The sequence below is a fragment of the Hemiscyllium ocellatum genome, chromosome 31, assembly GCF_020745735.1.
Source record: "Hemiscyllium ocellatum isolate sHemOce1 chromosome 31, sHemOce1.pat.X.cur, whole genome shotgun sequence".
Classification (NCBI taxonomy): Eukaryota; Metazoa; Chordata; class Chondrichthyes; order Orectolobiformes; family Hemiscylliidae; genus Hemiscyllium; species Hemiscyllium ocellatum.
The window spans coordinates 9,283,627-9,305,323 of record NC_083431.1 but is presented as its reverse complement, the minus strand read 5'-3'; the positions used below and the strand labels follow the sequence as shown (position 1 = coordinate 9,305,323).

Here is a 21,697-nt window from a genome sequence, read left to right as displayed (position 1 = left end):
GGGGAGTGTGAATGTGGGTAAGGGTGTGTGTGGGGGAGGGAGTGTGAATGTGGGTGAGGGTGTGTGTGGGGGGCGGTGTGAATGTGGGTAAGGGGCTGTGTGTGGGGGAGGGAGTGTGAATGTGGGGGAGGGAGTGTGTGGGGGAGGGGGTGTGAATGTGGGGGAGGGGGTGTGAATGTGGGGGAAGGGGTGTGTGGGGGAGGGGGTGTGAATGTGAGTAAGGGGGTGGGTGTGAGGGGGTGTATCAATGTGGGTAAGTGGGTTGGTAGAGAATCTGTGGGAGGGTGTGTATGTGGGTGGGGGCTTTGTGAAAGAGCCTTTCTAACAGAGTGAGGGAGCATGACCTGGCCATGTGGTTGGGGGTAGAGACAATCTACAAAATCAAAAGGAAATTGGAGGGGCAAATGCAATAGACTTGAAGGACTAAGGGGCAGAATAAAAGATTGTATTTCTCCACATGGCGCCAGCATGGACTGAGGGGGCTGAATGGCCTCCTCCTGTGCTGTGCTGAGCACCTCGCTCGAGGGCCTGAGGTTTTCAGTATTAATTAACCCAATGCTGTGGAGGTTGTCCAAGAATTGACCCAGTGCTCCGTGTCTAAGCCCCTCCTTAATGTTCTCTGTGAAACGGACTGAGCCACTATATGTCTCTGATTCGTACTGTTTCTCACGCGGAAGCCCAGCATTTGTGGTTTGATTTTTTAACTGAGAGTATACATGAGCTGTGTAGTATTTGCGTGTTGTATAGGTGTGTGATAGGGCACAGTTTGGAAATGAGAAAGCAGCAAGGTGGCATTGATTGAGTGTGAAATTACTCTGAAGCCAGTTGGTACTTTGAATACTATAAACAATCAGCTAATCACAGCAGCCCCTCCCATAACACTGCATTCTGCTGATTATAGCCATCTTGCCTTTTGCTGCCCCAGTGTGTTGCTGAGCTCTGATGTCAGTTCACATCAAATTGAGATCACTGGTGACAGCAGCACCCAGCTTTCTGTAGCTGTGGGTGAACCAGGCGCCAAGCTCTCAGAACCAGGTTCCTGAGATTCTTCCGCACTGTCAATGTGTTCCTGAGTGCAGGCAGGTGGTATGACCTGTTCTTAGGGGGTTACCAGCCAAAGTAAACACTGCCACTGACATAGTAACATTGAAAGGGGGTAAATACTTTGGGGATGTGGAGTAATGGGTTGCATATTAGAGGTTTCGCAGTTTACTCAGTCCCCAACTCTCTCACTGTGAGATGTTGCTTTCTGAAGCCTCTGGATTGTCTGCGTTCCCGTTCAATTTGATTGGTTCTCAGTGTTTGTGTTGCTCATATCTTTTGCTTATTCTATTTCATTTTGTACTTTTCTGTCTCGATTGATCTTTTTGATTTCTCCCTCCTTCTATGACTCTTGAAATTTATTTTTATTTCTAGTTTTCTGTATTTGCTTGTCTCTATAGCTCTTTCTCTCTCTCTCTCTCTCTCTCTCTCTCTCCCCCCCCTCTCTTTCTCTCCCTTTCTCTGCCTATATTGCTCGCAAGACAAAGATTTTCACTGTGCCTCAGTACAGGTGACAATAAATTCACCTCCATTCGATTCTCTCCCTCTTTCTCTTCCTTTCTGTCTTCTTCCTTAGGTTCCACGATCTCTAAATTTTCCAATGCGATCTCTCCCTTCGTCCACCTGTCAGTCTTTCTTTGTCTGTATCTCCCATTTCTTTGGCTGTATTTCTTTGTCTGTATGTCCCATTTCACAAGGATCCGTGCTGGGACCTCTGTTGTTAATGATGTATATAAATGATTTGGATGAAAATGTAGGTGGTCTGATTAGCAGAGGAGATGGAAGTTGGTTGCATTGTGGATAGTGAGGAAGATTATCAAAGGATAGCATTCAGTTGGAAAGTTGGGCAGAGAAATGGAAGATGGAGTTTAATCCAGTCAAGTGTAAAGTGATGCATTTTGGGAGGTCAAATGCAAGAGGAAAATACACAGTAAATGGCAGGACCCTTAGGAGCATTGCTATACAGAAGGACCTTGGGTTTTAAATTCATAACTTCCTGAAAGTGGCAACACAAGTGAATAAGGTGGTAAAGAAGGCATATGGCATGCATGCATGGTTGGAGCATTGAGTAGAAAATGTTGCAGCTGTATAAAGCTTTAGTTAGACTATGTTTAGAATATTGTATCTGCTTCTGGTCACCACACGATGTGGAGGCTTTGGAGAGAGTGCAGGAGAAGTTTACCTGGATGTTGCTTGTTTAGTGTGGATTAGTGGTAAGGAAAGGTTGGACAAACTTGGATCGTTTTCACTAGAGCATCGGAGGCAAAGGGGTGACCTGAGAGAAGTATATAACGTTATGAGAGGCTTGAGTACCATATTAGTCAGAGTCTGTTTCCCAGGGTGGAAGTGTGAAATACTAGGGGCATAAGTTTACAGCGAGAGAGGGAATGCTTAAAGGAGATGTGTGAGGAAAGTTTTTTTTACACAAAGTGTGGTAGGTACCTGGAACAACTTGCTGAGGAGGTGATAGAAGCAAATACAATATCAACATCTAAGAGTCATTTAGATAGAAACATGAACAGGCAGGGAATAGAGGGCTACAGACCATGTACAGACACAGGGGATTAGTTTAGAATGGATGATGGTCGGCACAGACATGGTGGGCTGAAGGGCCTGTTCCTGAGCTTGTCTGTTCCTCTGTACTGTCTTCTGTCTTTATTTCTCCCTCTCCTTTTCTCCATCCTTCATCTTTCTTTCCATCTTTTTCTTCCCATGTGTGTTTCTCTCAATCATCTGTATCTGCATCTTTATCATACACTTGCCAGCTTTTCTTTTTCTTTTTGTTCACCTCTCTGCCTTTCCATCACTGTCTCACTTTCCTCACTGTCTGTTTATATCTGTTTCCAAATCTCGGTTTCGGTGCCTCTTCTTCCTCTTCGTGTCTGCCTCTATTTTTTTTTCTCATTGTGTCCTTTCTCACTCTTTGCTGGTCTCCTCATCTCTGCCTCTCTGGTTCTGCTAGTGCTTTTCTCTCCTTCCAACACTGAATTGCCGTGAGGCGCTTCTGAAACAGAAAGTTAGCAGCTAGTATGTCTGCCTCAGTTCGGCATTACTGGAGTGGAAAGCTCCTTCAGGCTGTTGGATAACTGTAATCTAACAGCCATTCCAGACACACACACACATACAAACCTAGAAAATGCTGCCTATTTGCACTGTAAATGTTTAGCTGGAAAATGCAGAGTTTTGGTAAATACTTTGAAGCGAAGCTGAAAGCAGTTTGCTTTAGGAATTATAACAGGAGTCAGTAATCCGTGCTTAGTCAGGATGAACAAATCTGCTACTCTGGTAAACATTAATGTTGAGATCCAGGATGTAGGGCCCGAGGGACAGCTCAGATGTAACACGCGGCCCTACAATGGGCAAGGGCATGAAGGTGAAAGAGTCCCATCCAGTCTTGAGCTCTTTCCCCATGCTGCAGTGTTGAATGGCTGCCACTAGTGGCCCACAGTGAGCTCAGACTTGAGATGGAGAGAAAGCTGGTTTTGTAACAATTGTGAGAATCCCACAAATCACAGGACCAGGAAAAGGCCAGTCAGCCATAGAGTCATAGAGATGGACAGCATGCCTCCTCCACTTCCTCTGGCAGCTCATTCCATACACGTACCCTTTGAGGTTTTTCCACCATTCATTTAAATTATAGCTAATCTGTTCTTAACTCCATGTATCCATCTTTGTTCTGTAATCCATGGTGCAGTGATAATGTCACTAGACGAGTAATCCAGAGACCAGGCTAATCTCTGGAGCACAGGTTCAAGATGGGGAAATTTGAAATTAATAAAGGCCTGGAATTATAGGTTAGTGTAACAGCAACCATGTAATCATTTTTGGTTGTCCTGGGGGAAAGAAATTCTTTATTTATTAGTGTCCTTTAAGGAAGGAAATACATTGTCCCTACCTGCTGTTATTGATCAGACCAAACCCCCTTCAAACATAACAATAAGTTAGCCTGTTACCCAACTTTTTCTTACTTAGAGGCAAGTATAAAGTGCTGTGTTCCAGATGTAATTCAATGGTTTATGCTCCACGGCTTTAAGCAAAACACACTTTATTCTCACTCGACAATTAAAATACAAAGGAAAGAAAGAAGAATTGTCTAACTTTAAGTTTGTTGGAAAATTTAACAGGATAATAGATTATTTAACTACAAAACAGCAGCAGTTCCAATATAGTAACACCCTTGGAAAAGGCAAATTCAATAAAATAGATTGTATCACATGCAATTCTCTCGTCCCAGAGGAAAGAACATTAAGAGAAAATTCTGGCAGAGGGGGGGAGCTCAAGTGTTTTGCTGTAGTAGGGAGAAGTGTGTAGCAGCTTTAAAACCCCAACAACTGCTGAAAGCTAAACTAAAACCCTGGTTCAGTGGGAGCCTGACTCCACCCATTCATGCTGCTTCTATTGTTCTGACTTTCAAAAAATAACTCCAAGGTCTGACAAGCTGTTTACTTTGTTGACTTGGAACAGACTGTTCTACACCTCTATCACAATCTGTCCTCAGAAAAAAAAGAGCAAAATACACCTCTAAAAGCCATAGTATCATCTCATTGCTCTGGCCTACTTGTGACTCCAGACCTACTCTTAATTGCCCTCTGAAAGTGCCCTACTAAACTACTCAGTCCAAGAGGAGAAAGTGAGGTCTGCAGATGCTGGAGATCAGAGCTGAAAATGTGTTGCTGGAAAAGCGCAGCAAGTCAGGCAGCATCCAAGGAACAGGAGATTCGACGTTTCGGGCATTAGCCCTTCCACCTGAAGAAGGGCTTATGCCCGAAACGTCAAATCTCATGTTCCTTGGATGCTGCCTGACCTACTCAGTACAAGAGGCAGTTAGGAACAGGCAATAATAAATGCTTGCCAAACCAGCGATTTCCACATCCCACAGACAAATAAAAGGCTGGGCCTTCCCTAATAAAGATATAGACAGTGGGCCTAGAGAAGGCTGGTCTAGTTTGATAATGGACAGTGGGGCTTTTAGCTGGTTGACCCACTGACCAATACCAGATACCTTTTTGTTCAGTATACTGAACCTGAGGTGGAAGATTAATTTAAAGAGGAATGTACGGCATGGTGGCTCAGTGGTTAGCACTGCTGCCTCACAGCGCCAGGATCCCAGGTTTGATTCCAGCCTCGGGCAACTGTCTATGTGGAGTTTGCACATTCTCCGTGTCTGCGTGGGTTTCCTCCGGGTGCTCCGGTTTCCTCCCAAAGTCCAAAGATGTGTAGGTCAGGTGAATTGGCCAGGCTAAATTGCACGTAATGTTAGGTGCATTAGTCAGAGGGAAATGACTCTGGTGGGTTACTCTTCGGCGGATCAGTGTGGACTGGCTGGGCCAAAGGGCCTGTTTCCACACTGTAGGGAATCTAATAATCAACAGTAATTTTGTAAAATACAGGTGTGTAAAGACAGTGATTAACCAAGAATGCAACATGATTTGGTTTGCTGTTCTCATCAATGTTTCAACATACTCTCAAGCACAAATGCTTTGGGCCCATTTTTATTTGTGGGTTTGTAGACTGGGCGGTCTATGTTGATGACAGCATGGAAATAGGCCCTTTGGCCCATCGTGTCTGCAGTGATCATCAAGTTTCCATGTATTCTTAATCCCATTGTCCGGTACTTTACCCGTAGCCTTGTGTGCTGTAGACATATACAACGTAGTGTACGATAATGTCATCCCTGTGCATGGTGGTGTTACACCCCCACTTTGTAGCCACATGCATGCCGGTCAGGTGCCAGGAATTCCTTGCCGACAGTAGTGACCACCGTACTCTCAACGACTTTGAGTGATTGTCGTTTTGGAGCCAGTTTGTGGTGAATGCCAAACATGCAGGCCGTTGCCTTAAATGTCATGAAATGGCCTGACAAGAGCATGGTCAAGTGAAATCTGACATGAGCATGGTCAGGGAGATATGTTTCAAACAATGTCGTAAAGGAAGCAGGAGGAGGCGGAGAAAGGAATTAGAGAAGTGAGAGTCCAGTCAGCTAAAGGCACAACCACCACTCTTAAAATCTGTGATGTGCCAGAGGCCTGAAATATGGAGCAGAACCAATATATCAGAGTTTGTGGAGCTGGATGGGATGACAGAGAGAGATAGAGATGTGAGGCTGGGGAATGGGGATGAGGATTACAAACTTCTAGATCTATACCAGTGTCTGATTTTCTTGTCCCACCATATATTTCTAAATGGGTCTTTGTGTTTAAAAATGTACCGATGGAAGAGTCAGCTATTGAGAAAGTGTTCAAAACTTGAAACTGGGTGAAGGAACTTTTGCATTATGGATGCAGAGCCTGGTCAGGAGGGCACCCCACCGCCCCCCCCTCCTGAAGGAACCCGTGTTTGAATCAGGCCTAGGCTCCCCTCTCAGGCGAATGCACCCCTGTGGTTCAGGAAGGGGCATGTTTCGCTGAGGTTATTGAAGGGATGTCTGTTGGAGTTGGGTGGGGTTTCACTCCAGGATTTGTCTGCTGCACGTTTGCTGGGCAATGCTCGATGGCCATCCTCAGGATAAACAATGTGCTTCTTTAGCCAGCAGTATCATCCCTTAACAAATACATGGACAAGCAATGCAGCTTCAGAAAGACAGCTCTAACTATTATTTCTGAATTCAGGGCAAGGTCCAGCTGCTAATTAGCTCAATTACCATATGTAAATCACACTCAGCATATTTGGTGTGACTTTCTCAGCATAATAATGACTGTAGCATTTAAACATGGTCAATGTGAAGTAGTTCAGAGTGACCTTGTCTTGCAGCCTCTGTCCTCTCCCAAATTGTTGAGGAAGAAGATTTTCGAGAGCAATTTGCACTGTCATTCCTGAGCCCCCTTTGCACAACCTCTGGGATGAAAGGTTGAAGAGATCTTGCTGCAGTTGTATCGGGCTTTGGTGGGATTGCCTCAGGAGTATCCCTGATTTCAGGCTCCTGCCCAAAACGTTGATTTTCCTGCTCCTCGGATGCTGCCTGACCTGCTGAGCTTTTCCAACACCACTCTAATTTTGACTCTGATCTCAGCATCTGCAGCCCTCATTTTCGCCTCGGGAGTATTGTGTCCAGTTTTGGTTTCCTTCCCTATGGAATGGTGTATTAGCCACAGAAGGGCCCCCCAGACTAAACTCCAGCAGGCTAAGATTATCCTGTGAGGACAGATTGAGGAGACCAAGAGTTCAGAAGAATATATGGTGACCGCATGCACAATCATTCTAGAGCTGGACGCAGGAGAGTCAGGAGATCGGGGTGGTGGGTGGAAGGGGAAAGGGTTTTTGTAGATCCAGGGGACACGGTCTCAGTATGAGAGGTAGGTGTTCAGGTCTGAGATGAGAAAGGATTTCTTTGTTCAGGGATTGGGGTGAACTCTGTCGCTGGGGTCCATGGAAGCTCAGTTATTGGATTGATTCAGGATAGAGATCTGTGGATTTCTAAGCATTAAAGAGTTTAAGAATATGGGGATAGTATGGAATATTGGCTTGCAATAAATCATCAGCCATGATCTAGTTGAATGGTAGAGGGGAGTGGGTTAGTGGGAATGAATGGTGTCTTTGTGCTCCTATATTCCGACGGGTACTGCTGACTATCTCAGGTCCCACGTCCATATCAACCAATGAGGGGTGGTTATCACAAATTTCTAGCAAATATTGATTTGCATCTCAACTTTGTCTTAATGTTGCAGAAAAGAGGAGGCGTATTTAAGAGTTCACAAGGTGTGACCTTGAAGCTGAACTTGGGAAAGAACCCTTTGAACCGGTTGCAGCCTGTAAATCACACTTGTGTGTACATTATGTGAAGGCAGTCAACCAGTATTCCACCTCATAACACCACCCAATCCATAATACCATTGTACCAGAGTTCTGAGGAAGGCTCACTTGACTCAAAACATTAACTCTGATTTCTCTCCGCAAATGTTGCCAGACCTGCTGAGCTTCTCCAGCAATTTCTGTTTTTGTTTCTGATTGACAGCATCTGTGGTTCTTTCAGGTTTTCTTTTCCCACAACACCTCTCATCTCTTTGCTGACCTCTGTTGTCCCTGCCCTCCGACAATCCCAATTACCTTCAAAATTCTTGCCCTTGTGCACAAGTTGCTGCCTAGCCTGTCCCGTCCCTACATATTCGCTGGAGTATCAGAGTGATACTGGAGTATTGAATCAGGGGTGATTCGATTGTGATTTTTAGGATTTTGAAAGTCCTTGGTCGGGTGGATGGAGAGGAACACTTTCCCCTGGTGGAGGAGATGTGGAAGAACTTTAAAATCAGAGTTGTTCGTTCAGGAGAGAAGTTAGCAAACACTTCTTCATGTGAAGGCTGGTTAAGACCATAAGATGTGGGAATGGAAGAAGCAGGCCATTCAGCCCATTGAGTCTGCTCCACCATGTAATGACAGCTTGGCTGATCTGATCATCCTTAACTCCACTTTCCTGCTTTTTCCTTCAAGTGTCAAGCTTTCCCCCACAAGACACAATGGGACCCTGGCTAAATTAATCATTTTAAATTTGTTACCAGTAGATTTTTGTGGGTCACAATTGCTAATAAAGTCAAGTGGATGGAATTAAGATACAGATTGGTCATGATTTAATTGAATGGTGGGAGAACGTTGAGGTGCTGAATTCCCTCCTCCTGTTCCTCAGACTCTGGGACACTTCAGTTCCACTTCTTACCCCTACATCTCCAACCCTTTATCCAGGTAATACTGTACAGTTGTCTGACTTTAATGCATGCTCTCTCCACACCTCCCTCGTGCTTGTGGCTGTCTATATGGTGGTCAACACTCCCCACTCTACTTTAAAACTGTTTCCATGATTCACTTCATGGGTTGTCTCCCACCATCAAAGCCCAGTCTCCTGTAATCCTCAAGTTAAAGCTAAACCAGTCAGAGGTGAAGTCAGGAAGTGCTTCTTCACACCTTGGATAGTTGAAATCTCAAACTTCCGTGACCCATAAGGAGTCTATGGATGAATAGGAGCCAGCTGAAATGTTAAAGATTCAGATTAGTAATGTTTTGTTTGTTAAGGGAGTTGATGGTTAAGGTGGGAAAATTGAGATTGATGTGCAAATTGGTCATGACCTGCCAATTCAATGACAGAACGGAATTGAGAGGCTGAATGGTCTCTTGCCTTGTTCCTGAACTGGATGACCCTGATACTTTGCTCTGAATGAAAGCTGCCACATTGGTTCTTGTCCATGGTGAAGTATCGGGGATTGAAGCAGTTCCCTGTTGATAAGGATTATAGGGACTTTTAGCAGAAGCTCAGAGAAGTGGCAGTGTGACGTGTAACTCTCTGGCTTGTTTTGCAGGTTCACAGGAGCTGACACCCTGATAATGGGTGATGTAACCTATGGAGCATGCTGCGTGGATGATTTCACAGCCAGAGCCCTTGGAGCTGACTTCCTGGTGCATTATGGCCACAGCTGTCTCGGTCTGTATCTCTTCCTTCTATTTACCTAGTCACAAGTCGTCTCTCAATATGAGTATTGTCCCAGTGTCTTGGTCAACCCTGATCGCCCTCAACGGATACCAATAAAAACAAAGGATCTGGTCATTTATCTCACTGCTGCCTGTGGGATCTTGCTGTGTGCTACGTGGTTGTTGTGTGAGCTTACATGGATGTGTCTCAGAAAATGGCTTTAGGGTATCCAGAGAATGAGAAAAATACAATGGATATTTACTTACATATATTCTCTCTCTCTCTGTCTCTCTCTCTGTCTCTCTCTCTCTCTCTCTCCCCCTGCCCCACCCTCTCTCTCTCTCTCTCTCTCCCTCCTCCGCGTCTCTCTCTCTCTCTCACACACTCAAGCATACACACTCAATCTCTCTCTTTCTGTCTCTCACTCTCTCACTGTCTCTCTCTCTCTCTCTCTCTCTCACACACACACACGCATTCTCTCTCTCTTTCTCTCTCTCTCTCATACATTCTCTCTCTCTCTCTTTCGATAGTGGAATCTTTATAAAATATGCAAGCTCTTTAATTTTCCAGTAGGCACATTGTTGTTTTGGTTCCAATTGATATTTCAATGGGGCGCTACGTGCCGCACAGAAATGCCTCGGGATTCAGAAAGTGCGATCCGCAGTTGGCACGCAGATGTTCTTGCTGGGAAATGTTCAACTTGGTCAAGAATTCATTCTCCCTGACAGAAACAGCCAATTTACAAAGCGTTGCCTCCAAGCTCATTTAATAATTTAGTTAGCAAATTAAACGGAGCACGTGTAGCGTGACTGTGTGGTCTTCCCCACCCCATCTAGCAGAAAGTGATCTGATTGGTGTTGTGGATCTGCGAGGGATGCGCAGCCGCTCATAGTAACACCTGGCGGAGTTGTGGCAAAGTGGAGTCTGGGACCAATAACAATTGCACGAGCAACCCGATGCGGTAACATTGCATTGAATAATCCGTCCTAATTGGAATTGGAAAGTCATTTAAAGCCAGCAGGGATGTAGCTTCTGAGATGCCTGCCAATGATTAGTTGGACAGTGCACACAATTGATCAAGAAGTTTTGACGAAAGCAGCACACTGAAGGAACGTTTGCAGGTGCCCACCCAGAGTCAACTATAGTTCTTTAGGCACATGCTTAGGAGAGAGAAGCCAGAGTATCTTGTCGTGTTGAGTAAAATTACGTTGGTGAGGTAGAGCAAGAAGAAGATAAAGGAGAAACACAATGATGTTTTCAGAAGCAGAACAGGTATATTGAGCTGCGATCAAGGGCTGTGAAAGTTGAACCATGATGGTTGATACCATTGGAAGTCATCTTCTCCTCTGTGTGTAAGAGCTGGCAGTCGCTGGTTAGTTTATCAGGTACTCTGCTGAAAATGTGTTGCTGGTTAAAGCACAGCAGGTTAGGCAGCATCCAAGGAACAGGAAATTCGACGTTTCGGGCCAGAGCCCTTCATCAGGAACGGTTGTCCTGGTTGAGTCCAAATTTTGTTGTTTGGAATGTAGTCCGGAGACCGTGCGGGATCAGTCGGTTCCGTAGGCAGGTGCTGAGGAAGGAGATGTGGCTGTGGTAACGGGTCTGTTTGAGAACGTGGCTGAAGAGCTTCTGTTCAGAGGAGATGGCCTGGGGGGTGCAGTGAGAGAGAGACTCACTGAAATCCTTCTAGAGGGAGGAGGAGAGCTTCTTCAAGGAAGGCATCCTTGCAAGAGGATTCGCAGTAGGTTAAAATCTTCGAGTAAAAAGTGAGGTCTGCAGATGCTGGAGATCAGAGCTGAAAATGTGTTGCTGGTTAAAGCACAGCAGGTCAGGCAGCATCCAAGGAACAGGAAATTCGACGTTTCGGGCCAGAGCCCTTCATCAGGAATCAGGTTCTCTCTTCATTATCATCATCTGCTTTCAGCTTCATGACAGCGCCTATCTCTGCCACTGTCTCAGCCCAGGTACTGCTGAAATGCTCACCTTCTGTACTTTTGTTACTACCAGACTTTGCTCTTCCAACGTTCCCCAGGCCATCTTCCATTGTCTGTAAACTTAAGCTCTTCTAAACTCCTCTTGCCTGTCTTCTAACCGGGGCCAAGTCCCGTTCACCCATCACCCATCTACTCATTGCCCTACATTAACTCCTTGTTAACGATCACTGATGATAAAATCAAATCCATACGTTCAAATCCCTCAATCACCATATGACTCCCCCATCGCTGTAACTTCTTCCATCACCACATCCCTCTGAGGCAGCCTGACCTCTTGTGCATCTGCAAAACTGAATCACTTCACCATTAGTGGCCACACCTTCAGTTGCCTGGACTCTGAGTTCTGAAGTACCATTAACCTTTCTAATGTCTCCTCCTGTGGCTCAGTACTACGTTTTGACAGCAGGTACTTCCTTGAAGAGCTCTGGGACATTTTCGAATGTTAATGGCGCTATGCAAAGACAAGCTTTGTTATGTACAACACTAGAAACTTCTTTTCTTCACCTCACTTTCTCAGAAATATAACAGGTGGCTGATTAGATTTTGGCCGGAGGTTAGGACTGCCAAGTTGCAGATCCTGACTGGACACAGCACCTTCCTGCAGGTTCTGGCTCAAGACTGATGGGTCCCTCAAGCAATGGCTGTGAGAACTGCTCCTTATCCTTCGATCACTATTTACCCATCCTCCTGCTCCCTCCTGTTGTGTCGTTGTCAGTAATGCCCTGGTTCTAGGAAGGGCAGCAAAACCGTTCGAGGAAATAGTTTTATCCAGAGGATTGTCAGAGCACAGATGAGTGGCCAGAAACCGCTGGAGCACAATCTCTAAAAGCTTTAAGTAGATAAAGTGAAAAGGTCATGGGGAAAGGGCAGCAGTTTGAGACTAAGTGGATGGCTCTTTCAGAGAGAGGTTACACAGATCCGATATGTAATGTATGTGCTGTCTCACTGTACATATCTACTGCAGACAGTTTAATCATGGGAATGAGAACAATCTGAGAGGTTTTAGGCAAAGGGCAGCAAAGAGTTCGATTAGAGTAGGTCATTCGAGTGGGAGTGGTGGCAAGATAGAACTTAGTGAATCTCTTTGTACTTTTTATGCAAAGTTATAATTTAGATATCTCATATATAGCCAGCCAGGGATATGGAATCGTAAATGATGTTGGGATGCATCAGTCAGTGTGTGCACATCAGTCATGTGTGTACATCAGTGTGTGCACATCAATTAGTGTGTGCACATCAATTAGTGTGTGTACATGTCAGTTATGTGTGTACATCAGTCAGTGTGTGCACATCAGTTAGTGTGTGCACGTCAGTTAGTGTATGCACATCAGTCAGTGTGTACACTGTGTGCACGTCAGTCAGTGTGTGCACGTCAGTCAGTGTGTGTATATCAGTCAGTGTGTGTACATCAGTGTGTGCACATCAGTTAGTGTGTGCACATCAGTCAGTGTGTACACTGTGTGCACGTCAGTTAGTGTGTGCACATCAGTTAGTGTGTACACTATGTGCACGTCAGTCAGTGTGTGCACGTCAGTCAGTGAGTGCACATCAGTGTGTGCACATCAGTTAGTGTGTGCACATCAGTTAGTGTGTGCACGTCAGTCAGTGTGTGCACGTCACTCGTGTGCACATCAGTCAGTGTGTGCACATCAGTCAGTGTGTGTACGTCAGATAGTGTATGCACGTCAGTCAGTGTGTGTACATCAGTGTGTGCACATCAGTTAATGTATGCACATCAGTCAGTGTGTACACTGCGCACATCAGTCAGTGTGTACACTGCGCACGTCAGTCAGTGTGTGCACGTCAGTCAGTGTGTGTACATCAGTGTGTGCACGTCAGTTAGTGTATGCACGTCAGTCAGTGTGTGCACGTCAGTCAATGTGTGTATATCAGTCAGTGTGTGTACATCAGTGTGTGCACGTCAGTTAGTGTGTGCACGTCAGTCAGTGTGTGCACGTCAGTCAGTGTGTGTATATCAGTCAGTGTGTGTACATCAGTGTGTGCACATCAGTCAGTGTGTACACTGTGTGCACGTCAGTTAGTGTGTGCACATCAGTTAGTGTGTACACTATGTGCACGTCAGTCAGTGAGTGCACATCAGTGTGTGCACATCAATCAGTGTGTGCACATCAGTTAGTGTGTGCACGTCAGTTAGTGTGTGCACGTCACTCGTGTGCACGTCAGTCAGTGTGTGCACGTCAGTCAGTGTATGCACGTCAGTCAGTGTGTGCACGTCAGTCAGTGTGTGTACATCAGTGTGTGCACATCAGTTAATGTATGCACATCAGTCAGTGTGTACACTGTGCGCACGTCAGTCAGTGTGTGTACATCAGTGTGTGCACGTCAGTTAGTGTATGCACGTCAGTCAGTGTGTGCACGTCAGTCAGTGTGTGTATATCAGTCAGTGTGTGTACATCAGTGTGTGCACATCAGTCAGTGTGTACACTGTGTGCACGTCAGTTAGTGTGTGCACATCAGTTAGTGTGTACACTATGTGCACGTCAGTCAGTGTGTGCACGTCAGTCAGTGAGTGCACATCAGTTAGTGTGTGCACATCAGTTAGTGTGTGCACGTCAGTTAGTGTGTGCACGTCACTCGTGTGCACGTCAGTCAGTGTGTGCACGTCAGTCAGTGTATGCACGTCAGTCAGTGTGTGCACGTCAGTCAGTGTGTGTACATCAGTGTGTGCACATCAGTTAATGTATGCACATCAGTCAGTGTGTACACTGTGCGCACGTCAGTCAGTGTGTGTACATCAGTGTGTGCACGTCAGTTAGTGTATGCACGTCAGTCAGTGTGTGCACGTCAGTCAATGTGTGTATATCAGTCAGTGTGTGTACATCAGTGTGTGCACGTCAGTTAGTGTATGCACGTCAGTCAGTGTGTACACTGTGTGCACGTCAGTCAGTGTGTGCACGTCAGTCAGGGTGTGCACGTCAGTCAGGGTGTGCACATCAGTCGTGTGTACACATCAGTCAGTGTGTGCACGTCAGTCAGTGTGTGCACGTCAGTCAGTGTGTGTACATCAGTGTGTGCACATCAGTTAATGTATGCACATCAGTCAGTGTGTACACTGTGCGCACGTCAGTCAGTGTGTGTACATCAGTGTGTGCACGTCAGTTAGTGTATGCACGTCAGTCAGTGTGTGCACGTCAGTCAATGTGTGTATATCAGTCAGTGTGTGTACATCAGTGTGTGCACGTCAGTTAGTGTATGCACGTCAGTCAGTGTGTACACTGTGTGCACGTCAGTCAGTGTGTGCACGTCAGTCAGGGTGTGCACATCAGTCGTGTGTACACATCAGTCAGTGTGTGCACGTCAGTCAGTGTGTGCACGTCAGTCAGTGTGTGCACGTCACTCGTGTGCACATCAGTCAGTGTGTACACATCAGTTAGTGTGTGTACGTCAGATAGTATATGCACGTCAGTCAGTGTGTGCACTGTGTGCACGTCAGTCAGTGTGTGCACGTCAGTCAGTGTGTGCACATCAGACAGTGTGTGCACATCAGTCAGTTGTGCACATTAGTGTGCTGCCGCACAGCAATGTGTGTGCACAATAGTGTGTGGGTGCACATCCGTCAATGAGTGTGGATGCACATGAGTGTGTGGCTGCACTTCAGTGAGTGTGGATGCACGTGAGTGTGTGCTTCTGTCAGTGTGTCCAGCACATGTTACTCTATGTAGTCCTCGCTGTGTATGCATGCACACGGCAATTTCCCTGTGCATGTCAATATGTGTTAGCCTATAGATCTGCACACACACACACCAGCATGTGTACATGCATTCATGTATGTCTGAGTGTACATTAATTAGTGTGCCACTTTGTGTTAATATATATGTCATTAGCAGTGTGTGTGGATGTTAGTATGTTTTTTTGCATTTGTTCATGTGTCTGTGTATGTCAATTTCAATCCATGTGTATATGTCAGTGTGTGTGAATGTGTGTGTATAGGTCAGTATATTGTATGCATTTTTCAGCATGTCAGTGTGTGTCTGTATGTGCGTTAGTGTGTTTATGTTAGTGTGTGTAGTGTGTGTGAATGTCTGAATGTGTGTTAGTGTGTGTATATCAGTGTGTCTGAATGTTAGTGTGTGTATGTCAGTGTGTGTGTCATTGTGTCTGAATGTTAGTGTGTGTATATCAGTGTGCGTATGTCAGTGTGTCTGAATGTCTGTGTTGGTGTGTGTATGTCAATGTGTGTATGTCAATGTGTCTGAATGTTAATGTGTGTATGTCAGTGTGTGTTAGTATGTGTATGTCATTGTGTTTGAATGTCTGGGTGTGTCTGAATGTCTGTGTTAGTGTGTGTATGTCAGTGTGTGTTAGTGTATTTATGTCAGTGTGTGTATGCCAGTGTGTCTGAATGGAGGAGAAAGTGAGGTCTGCAGATGCTGGAGTATCAGAGCTGAAAATGTGTTGCTGGAAAAGTGCAGCAGGTCAGGCAGCATCCAAGGAACAGGAAATTCGACGTTTCGGGCATAAGCCCTTCATCAGGAATCATCCCTGATGAAGGGCTTATGCCCGAAACGTCGAATTTCCTGTTCCTTGGATGCTGCCTGACCTGCTGCACTTTTCCAGCAACACATTTTCAGCAGGGTGTCTGAATGTCTGTGTGTGTTAGTGTGCGTGTGTTTGTGGGTGTATGTCAGTGGGTCTGAATGTCTGTGTATGACAGTGTGTTAGTGTGTATGTATGTCTGTGTGTGTTAGTGTGTATGTATGTCTGTGTGTGTTAGTGTGTATGTATGTCTGTGTGTGTTAGTGTGTTTATGTCAGTGTGTGTAAGTGTGTTTATGTCAGTGTGTGTGAATGTCTGTGTGTATGTCAGTGTGTGTGAATGTCAGTATCAATGTGCATGTATATATCAGTCTGTGTGGATACACAGGGCATGTAAGTGTGCATTTGCTTTTATAGCAGCTCATCTTATATAAGCCTCAATTGCCTCTGCAAAGCCTCTTTGAATTACCCAAACAGCTATCTGCAGCGTTGAGTACAATATGATCTCTCAAAAATAAATTCCATGTGGTTACAATTGCCAGAATTATTGGGTGAAACATGCTACAGTGACTTTGGCAATACTACACTGCATTAGTTGGCTGGCTCTGAGAGTATTAGACATATGGGCGAGTTAACCTACGAAACAAATTAGCTTTTCACTAGCTTGATTAGCCTCAGCATGAGAACTGTCACAGAAATGTAATCTTTGTATCGGTGAAGTTGTGTAAAGAGCCTTGACAATCCTGTGTATTCTTCATGTGCCTGCATCTTTAGATTTTCTTAGTGCTCCCCACTGCTCATGAATTTACATCGACTCCACTGACAAGAAGCTACTGCTTTGATGGTTATACCAGAAACAAATCAAAAATGAAGGGGAATTAGAGTATGGATCAGACAGTAGACAGTCTAATAACAAAAGGAAAAGCTCTGCATCTGCAATAAAAAAAGAACATTCTGGAAAAATACAGCAAAAGTCCCTCGACATCTGAAAAGAGTGAGGATGATTTAACTGTTCTGGCAGACAGAGCCTCACTGTCGCTGGGTCAAAATCTGAAAAGTTCCTCTGTCAGCACTGTGGGTGTACTTACAGCAACCGCACTGTAATGGTTCCAAAAGGCAGTTCACCACCACCTTCTCGAAGGCAACTAGGGATGAGTAGTGAATGCTGGGCCCAGCCAGCGACACCCACCTCCCACGAATGAAGGAGAGCCTTTATTACCCTGCCCCAGCAGGAGAGCGCAGCCCAAAGTCCCAGGCCCACGATCTAGCTCTCACCCATGATTACAGCTGCCATGTTATTTTGTTGGGGGATCTTCCCATGCATAAATTGACCGTGGGGTTTTTTTGCTTGCATTGTAACAGTGACCATGGTTCAGAGAGGACCTTGTTAGTTGGAAAAGCCCTGCAGCGAGACACTTCCTTCCTGTCTGCTTTGCTCGGGTGCCTCCAGGCTGTTCTAGAACATTCTGCTGTTCTGTTCTGCAATCAGAAACTGGTCCCCAACCTCTCACGACAAGGTTTATTCCCTTTTCCCTCGATGGATTGAAGTGTAAGCCTGATTGTAACTTCTGGGCTGCTGGGTGAGATTGACTCTGGAGAAGAGGCAGAATGGAAGAGGTACATTCAGATTGAAACAGTGTGTGCAGGTCAGGCAGTCTGTGCAGAGAATAAGCTAAAGGTAGTCAAGTGGATTTTCGCATGTCTGCAGGACTGGGACTTGAAGTGGTCTGTTTCGGATTATGAAAATGCTGGTGGGGTGAAGGGACTCCAGTTATTGGCCCATTCAGCTACTTTTGGAACTTGGTACATTTGGCATGGCGATGTCTAAATCTGGCTTCGGTGAATCCGTAAAGTCCACTGTCCAGCTGTTGGATTCACCAAGCTGCCAAAAGAACGGTGCTTTCCTGTGACAGAGAAAGTTATCGGGCCATTGAGTGACCTGAGCTGGGCTGCACTCACGCCTTAGCCTTGTCAGTCATTAATCTTGTGGGAAGCTGCCTGCTTACCCTTTCGAAAGGCAGTGCCAGCAGCTCTCAGCATGGCCGCTGACTGCCTTTGCCCCATGACAGCAGAGACACTGGTGCCACTCATTAACACAGAACGGGATTCCTGCTCAACCAGGGGATAAGTAATGGTGTGAGGATGTGGAGCTTTTTTTTAAATTCATTCATGGGATGTGAATGTCAGTGGCCAGTCCACTACTTATTGCCCATCGTTACTTGCCCAGAGCACACTTGAGAGTCAACCACATTGCTATACGTCTGGAGTCACATGTTGGGCAGGCCAGGTAAGGTTGGCAGTTACTTTCCCGAAAGGACATAATGATTATTTTCCGACAATCGACAGCAGTTTCATGATCATCGTGAGACAATCCCAGAGTTTTAAAAAATTGGATTCAAATTCCACCATCTTCCAAGGCAGGATTTGACCCTGGGTTCCCAGAACATTACCTGGGTCTCTGGATTAATATTTTAGTGATAATACCACTAGGCCATCACCTCCCTTGGAATTCAACTGGGTGTCAGGGTCCAGTCCCCTCTTTGAAAGTCTAGCCTAGTGTTATTGACCTTTTGTCAGTGGAACACTGTTGCCTGTACTGGAGCAAGTCCTTTAGTCAACCCACACAGGAAAGGAACCATTCACATCAAGCATACATTGATTTAATCTCTCCATTTTATTAAGATCCAGGAATGAATCTGCTCTGTCTCAGTGATTAGCATTATGGCAGTGGTTACTTTTCTGCTTCCTGTGTCTCCCTCCCCCACTCTCATCTCTCTTCGAATCCAACTTGACAAAGTGCATGAGGATGTGAAGGAATAGCAAGCAGCGCCTAAAAACAAGGAAGTTGAAATAAAAATGTTTGGAATAACTGACATTTAAAGGAAAATCCAAACCAGCCAAAAGGTTGCAGATGTAGGAACTGCCTCTCAATTTGAGCGAGGCCCTTCTCATTAAAGATGATAATCAACATCCTGAGGATGCTGAAACAAAAATGGATGGTGCTGGAGAAGCTCAGCAGGTCTGGCAGCATCTGTGGAGAGAGGGATAGAGTTAATGTTCCGAGTCCAGTGTGACTGCACTTCAGAATCTCACCAAACTTGTTTCTCTTTGTTTTTGCTGTTAGTGCTCCCTTTCTCTTAACTGTCTTTACCTTTGTATATCTCTACATTCTATACGTTGTGTGTACAACTCGACTGCTGTCCTATTACCTCAGTATGAACAAAGGCCTGGCTGAATTTACTCCATTTTTATCAGTTCCAAATGAACTGGGGTGCTCCAGATATTGGATTCTCTGGATCTTGCTTAGCCAGAGGCTCCAGATTTTCCATCACCTCCTTGTTTTCATCAATTCCACCCCTCTCTCTCTCTCTCTCTCTCTCTCTGTCACTCAAGACATCAGCTGAAACAAAGGCCATGACCTTTGATGTCATATGTAGCCTTGAAACAAGGTCATGAGCAAACATCTATGTCATCATTGAGACCCACACCCCCTGCTCCACCTCCATTTCCACAATGCCTGCCTGTGTCTGCCGCATCTCAACTGCTGAAACCCTTGTCCATGGCCTTGTTACCACTAGATTGAACTATTGCACACAGTCTGTGGCAACTTGTTATGGTACAGCCTCCAGAAATCTAAGACCATCCAAAAGTATTGCCATGTGCTTGTTAGCCTACATCGGCTTGGACATAAGCAGTCCTCAATTTGAAAGTTCTTTTCCTTATAGTCAAATCCCTCCATGACCACCCTATCTTTGGAATCGCTTCCAGACCTTTGAAATATCTGTGTTCTGTCAATTCTTGAACATCCCAGGATGGCTCCATCATTGGTGGTTGTGCCTTCAGCTCCTTGAACCTTGAGTTCTGGAACTCTTTCCCTAAGCCCCACTGCCTTGCTGCCCTTTTAAGATGCTCCTTCAACCCTTGCTCAATGACCAAGTTTTAGCTGATCTGTCCTGATGCCTTCTCCTCTGGTGTGGAGTGAGATATCACTCATGTCCACCAACTAAAAGGCACAAGTCAGGACTGTGATGGAATAGTCTTCACTTGCCTGGATGGGTGCAGCTCCAACAACACTCAAAAAGCTTGACACCATCCAGGACAAAATTGTTACAACCACAGTGATCCATACCTCCACCACCGACACTCAGTAGCAGCAGTGTGTCAAAATGTGGAAAAGCACAGTCGGTCAGGCAGCATCCGAAGAGGGGGAGAGTTGATGTTTTGGGCATAAGCTCTTCTTCATCCCTTCATTCCTGATTAAGAACTTCTATTCGAAACTTCAACTCTCCTGCTCCTTGGATGCTACCTAAATGGCTGTGCTTTTCCAGCACTACACATTTTGACTCTGATCTCCAGCATCTCCAGTCCGCACTTTCTCCGAGTAGCAGTGTGTACTATCTACAAGATATATGGCAGGAATTCACCAAAGATCCTCAGACAGCACCTTCCAAACCCATGACCACATCCGTCCAGAAGGATAAGGGCAGTAGATACACCACGTGCAGGTTCCTCTCCAAGCCACTCACTATCCTAACTTGGGAGTATATTGCGATTCCTTCACTATCGCTGGGTCAAAATCCAGGAATTCCCTCTCTAACAGCATTGTGGGTGTCCCTACATCACGTGGTCTGCAGAAGTTCAGCAAGGCAGCTCAGCACCACCTCCTCCAGGACAATTAGAAATCAGCAACAATGCTGGCCCAGCCAGTGATTCTCTCATTCCATGAATGCATTTTAATAGGCATCTTGAGCGCTTTTGCTATAGTAAAGATACGACCTACATTACATTACATACATTATCTACGGTGTGGAAACAGGCCCTTCGGCCCAACAAGTCCACACTGACCCGCCGAAGCTCAACCCATCCATACCCCTACACTTACTCCTTCACCTAACACTATGGGCAATTTAGAATGGCCAATTCACCTGGCCCGCACATCTTTGTGACTGTGGGAGGAAACCGGAGCACCCAGAAGAAACCCACACAGACATGGGGAGAATGTGCAAACTCCACACAGTCAGTAGCCTGAGGCAGGAATTGAACCCGGGTCTCTGGCGCTGTGAGGCAGCAGTGCTAGCCACCGTGCCGCCCACCGTGCCGCCAACAATACATGCAAATTGTTGTTGTATGTCTGTGGACTGCTTACCTTTTCCAATCTCAAAATATGCTCAAACCCTCTCAGTCTTCTTTCCAGGAACTTCTGTATGAACATTGTTTATTGCTTAAGCCACATTTGTTTTGTATCATTCTTAATTAATTACTTCCTGTATATTCCCGTGTATTCCTCAACTGGCCTTTGTCTTCTCTCGTGTTTCTGCCCTCTCTCTGACTGCACTGCACTGGAGAGTCTAGAACCAGGAGACATTAGCTAAAAATCACAAGCAGGCCTTTTAAGAATGAAGTTAGCATGCAAACATCCAAATTAAGACAGGAGTAGGCCATTCAGCCCTTCAAGCCTGCTCTACAAAAGAACACTTCCACTTGCAAAAGATATTAGAAGTTTGGAACATTCCTCCATGATGATCAATTGAGGCAAGATCAATTATTAATTTTAAACCTAATGTTGATCGATTTCTGCTAACTGAAGGTATTAAGGAATACAGGGCATATGTGGGGAAATGGATTTAAGTCACGGCTGAGTCGTGATTTCATTGAAGAACAGAATAGGCTTAAAGGACTAACTGGTCTCTTCCTATTCCTATAATCTGCATATTTTCTCAATGCTTTCCCAAATAACACGACCTTTGTCTTTATGTTAATGCTTAATACAA

General features: G+C 45.4%; 1 protein-coding gene across 3 annotated transcripts in view; it reads left to right on the top strand.

Moving 5' to 3' along the window:
• Nucleotides 1–21,697, top strand: part of dph1 (diphthamide biosynthesis 1) — a 580,960-nt gene that overhangs the window by 214,120 nt on the left and 345,143 nt on the right. For all 3 annotated transcript variants that reach the window (XM_060848151.1, XM_060848150.1, XM_060848149.1), the window contains one exon: nt 9,327–9,448. In XM_060848151.1, coding sequence (XP_060704134.1) covers nt 9,327–9,448 — 122 coding nt within the window. The remainder of the gene's footprint in view (nt 1–9,326; nt 9,449–21,697) is intronic.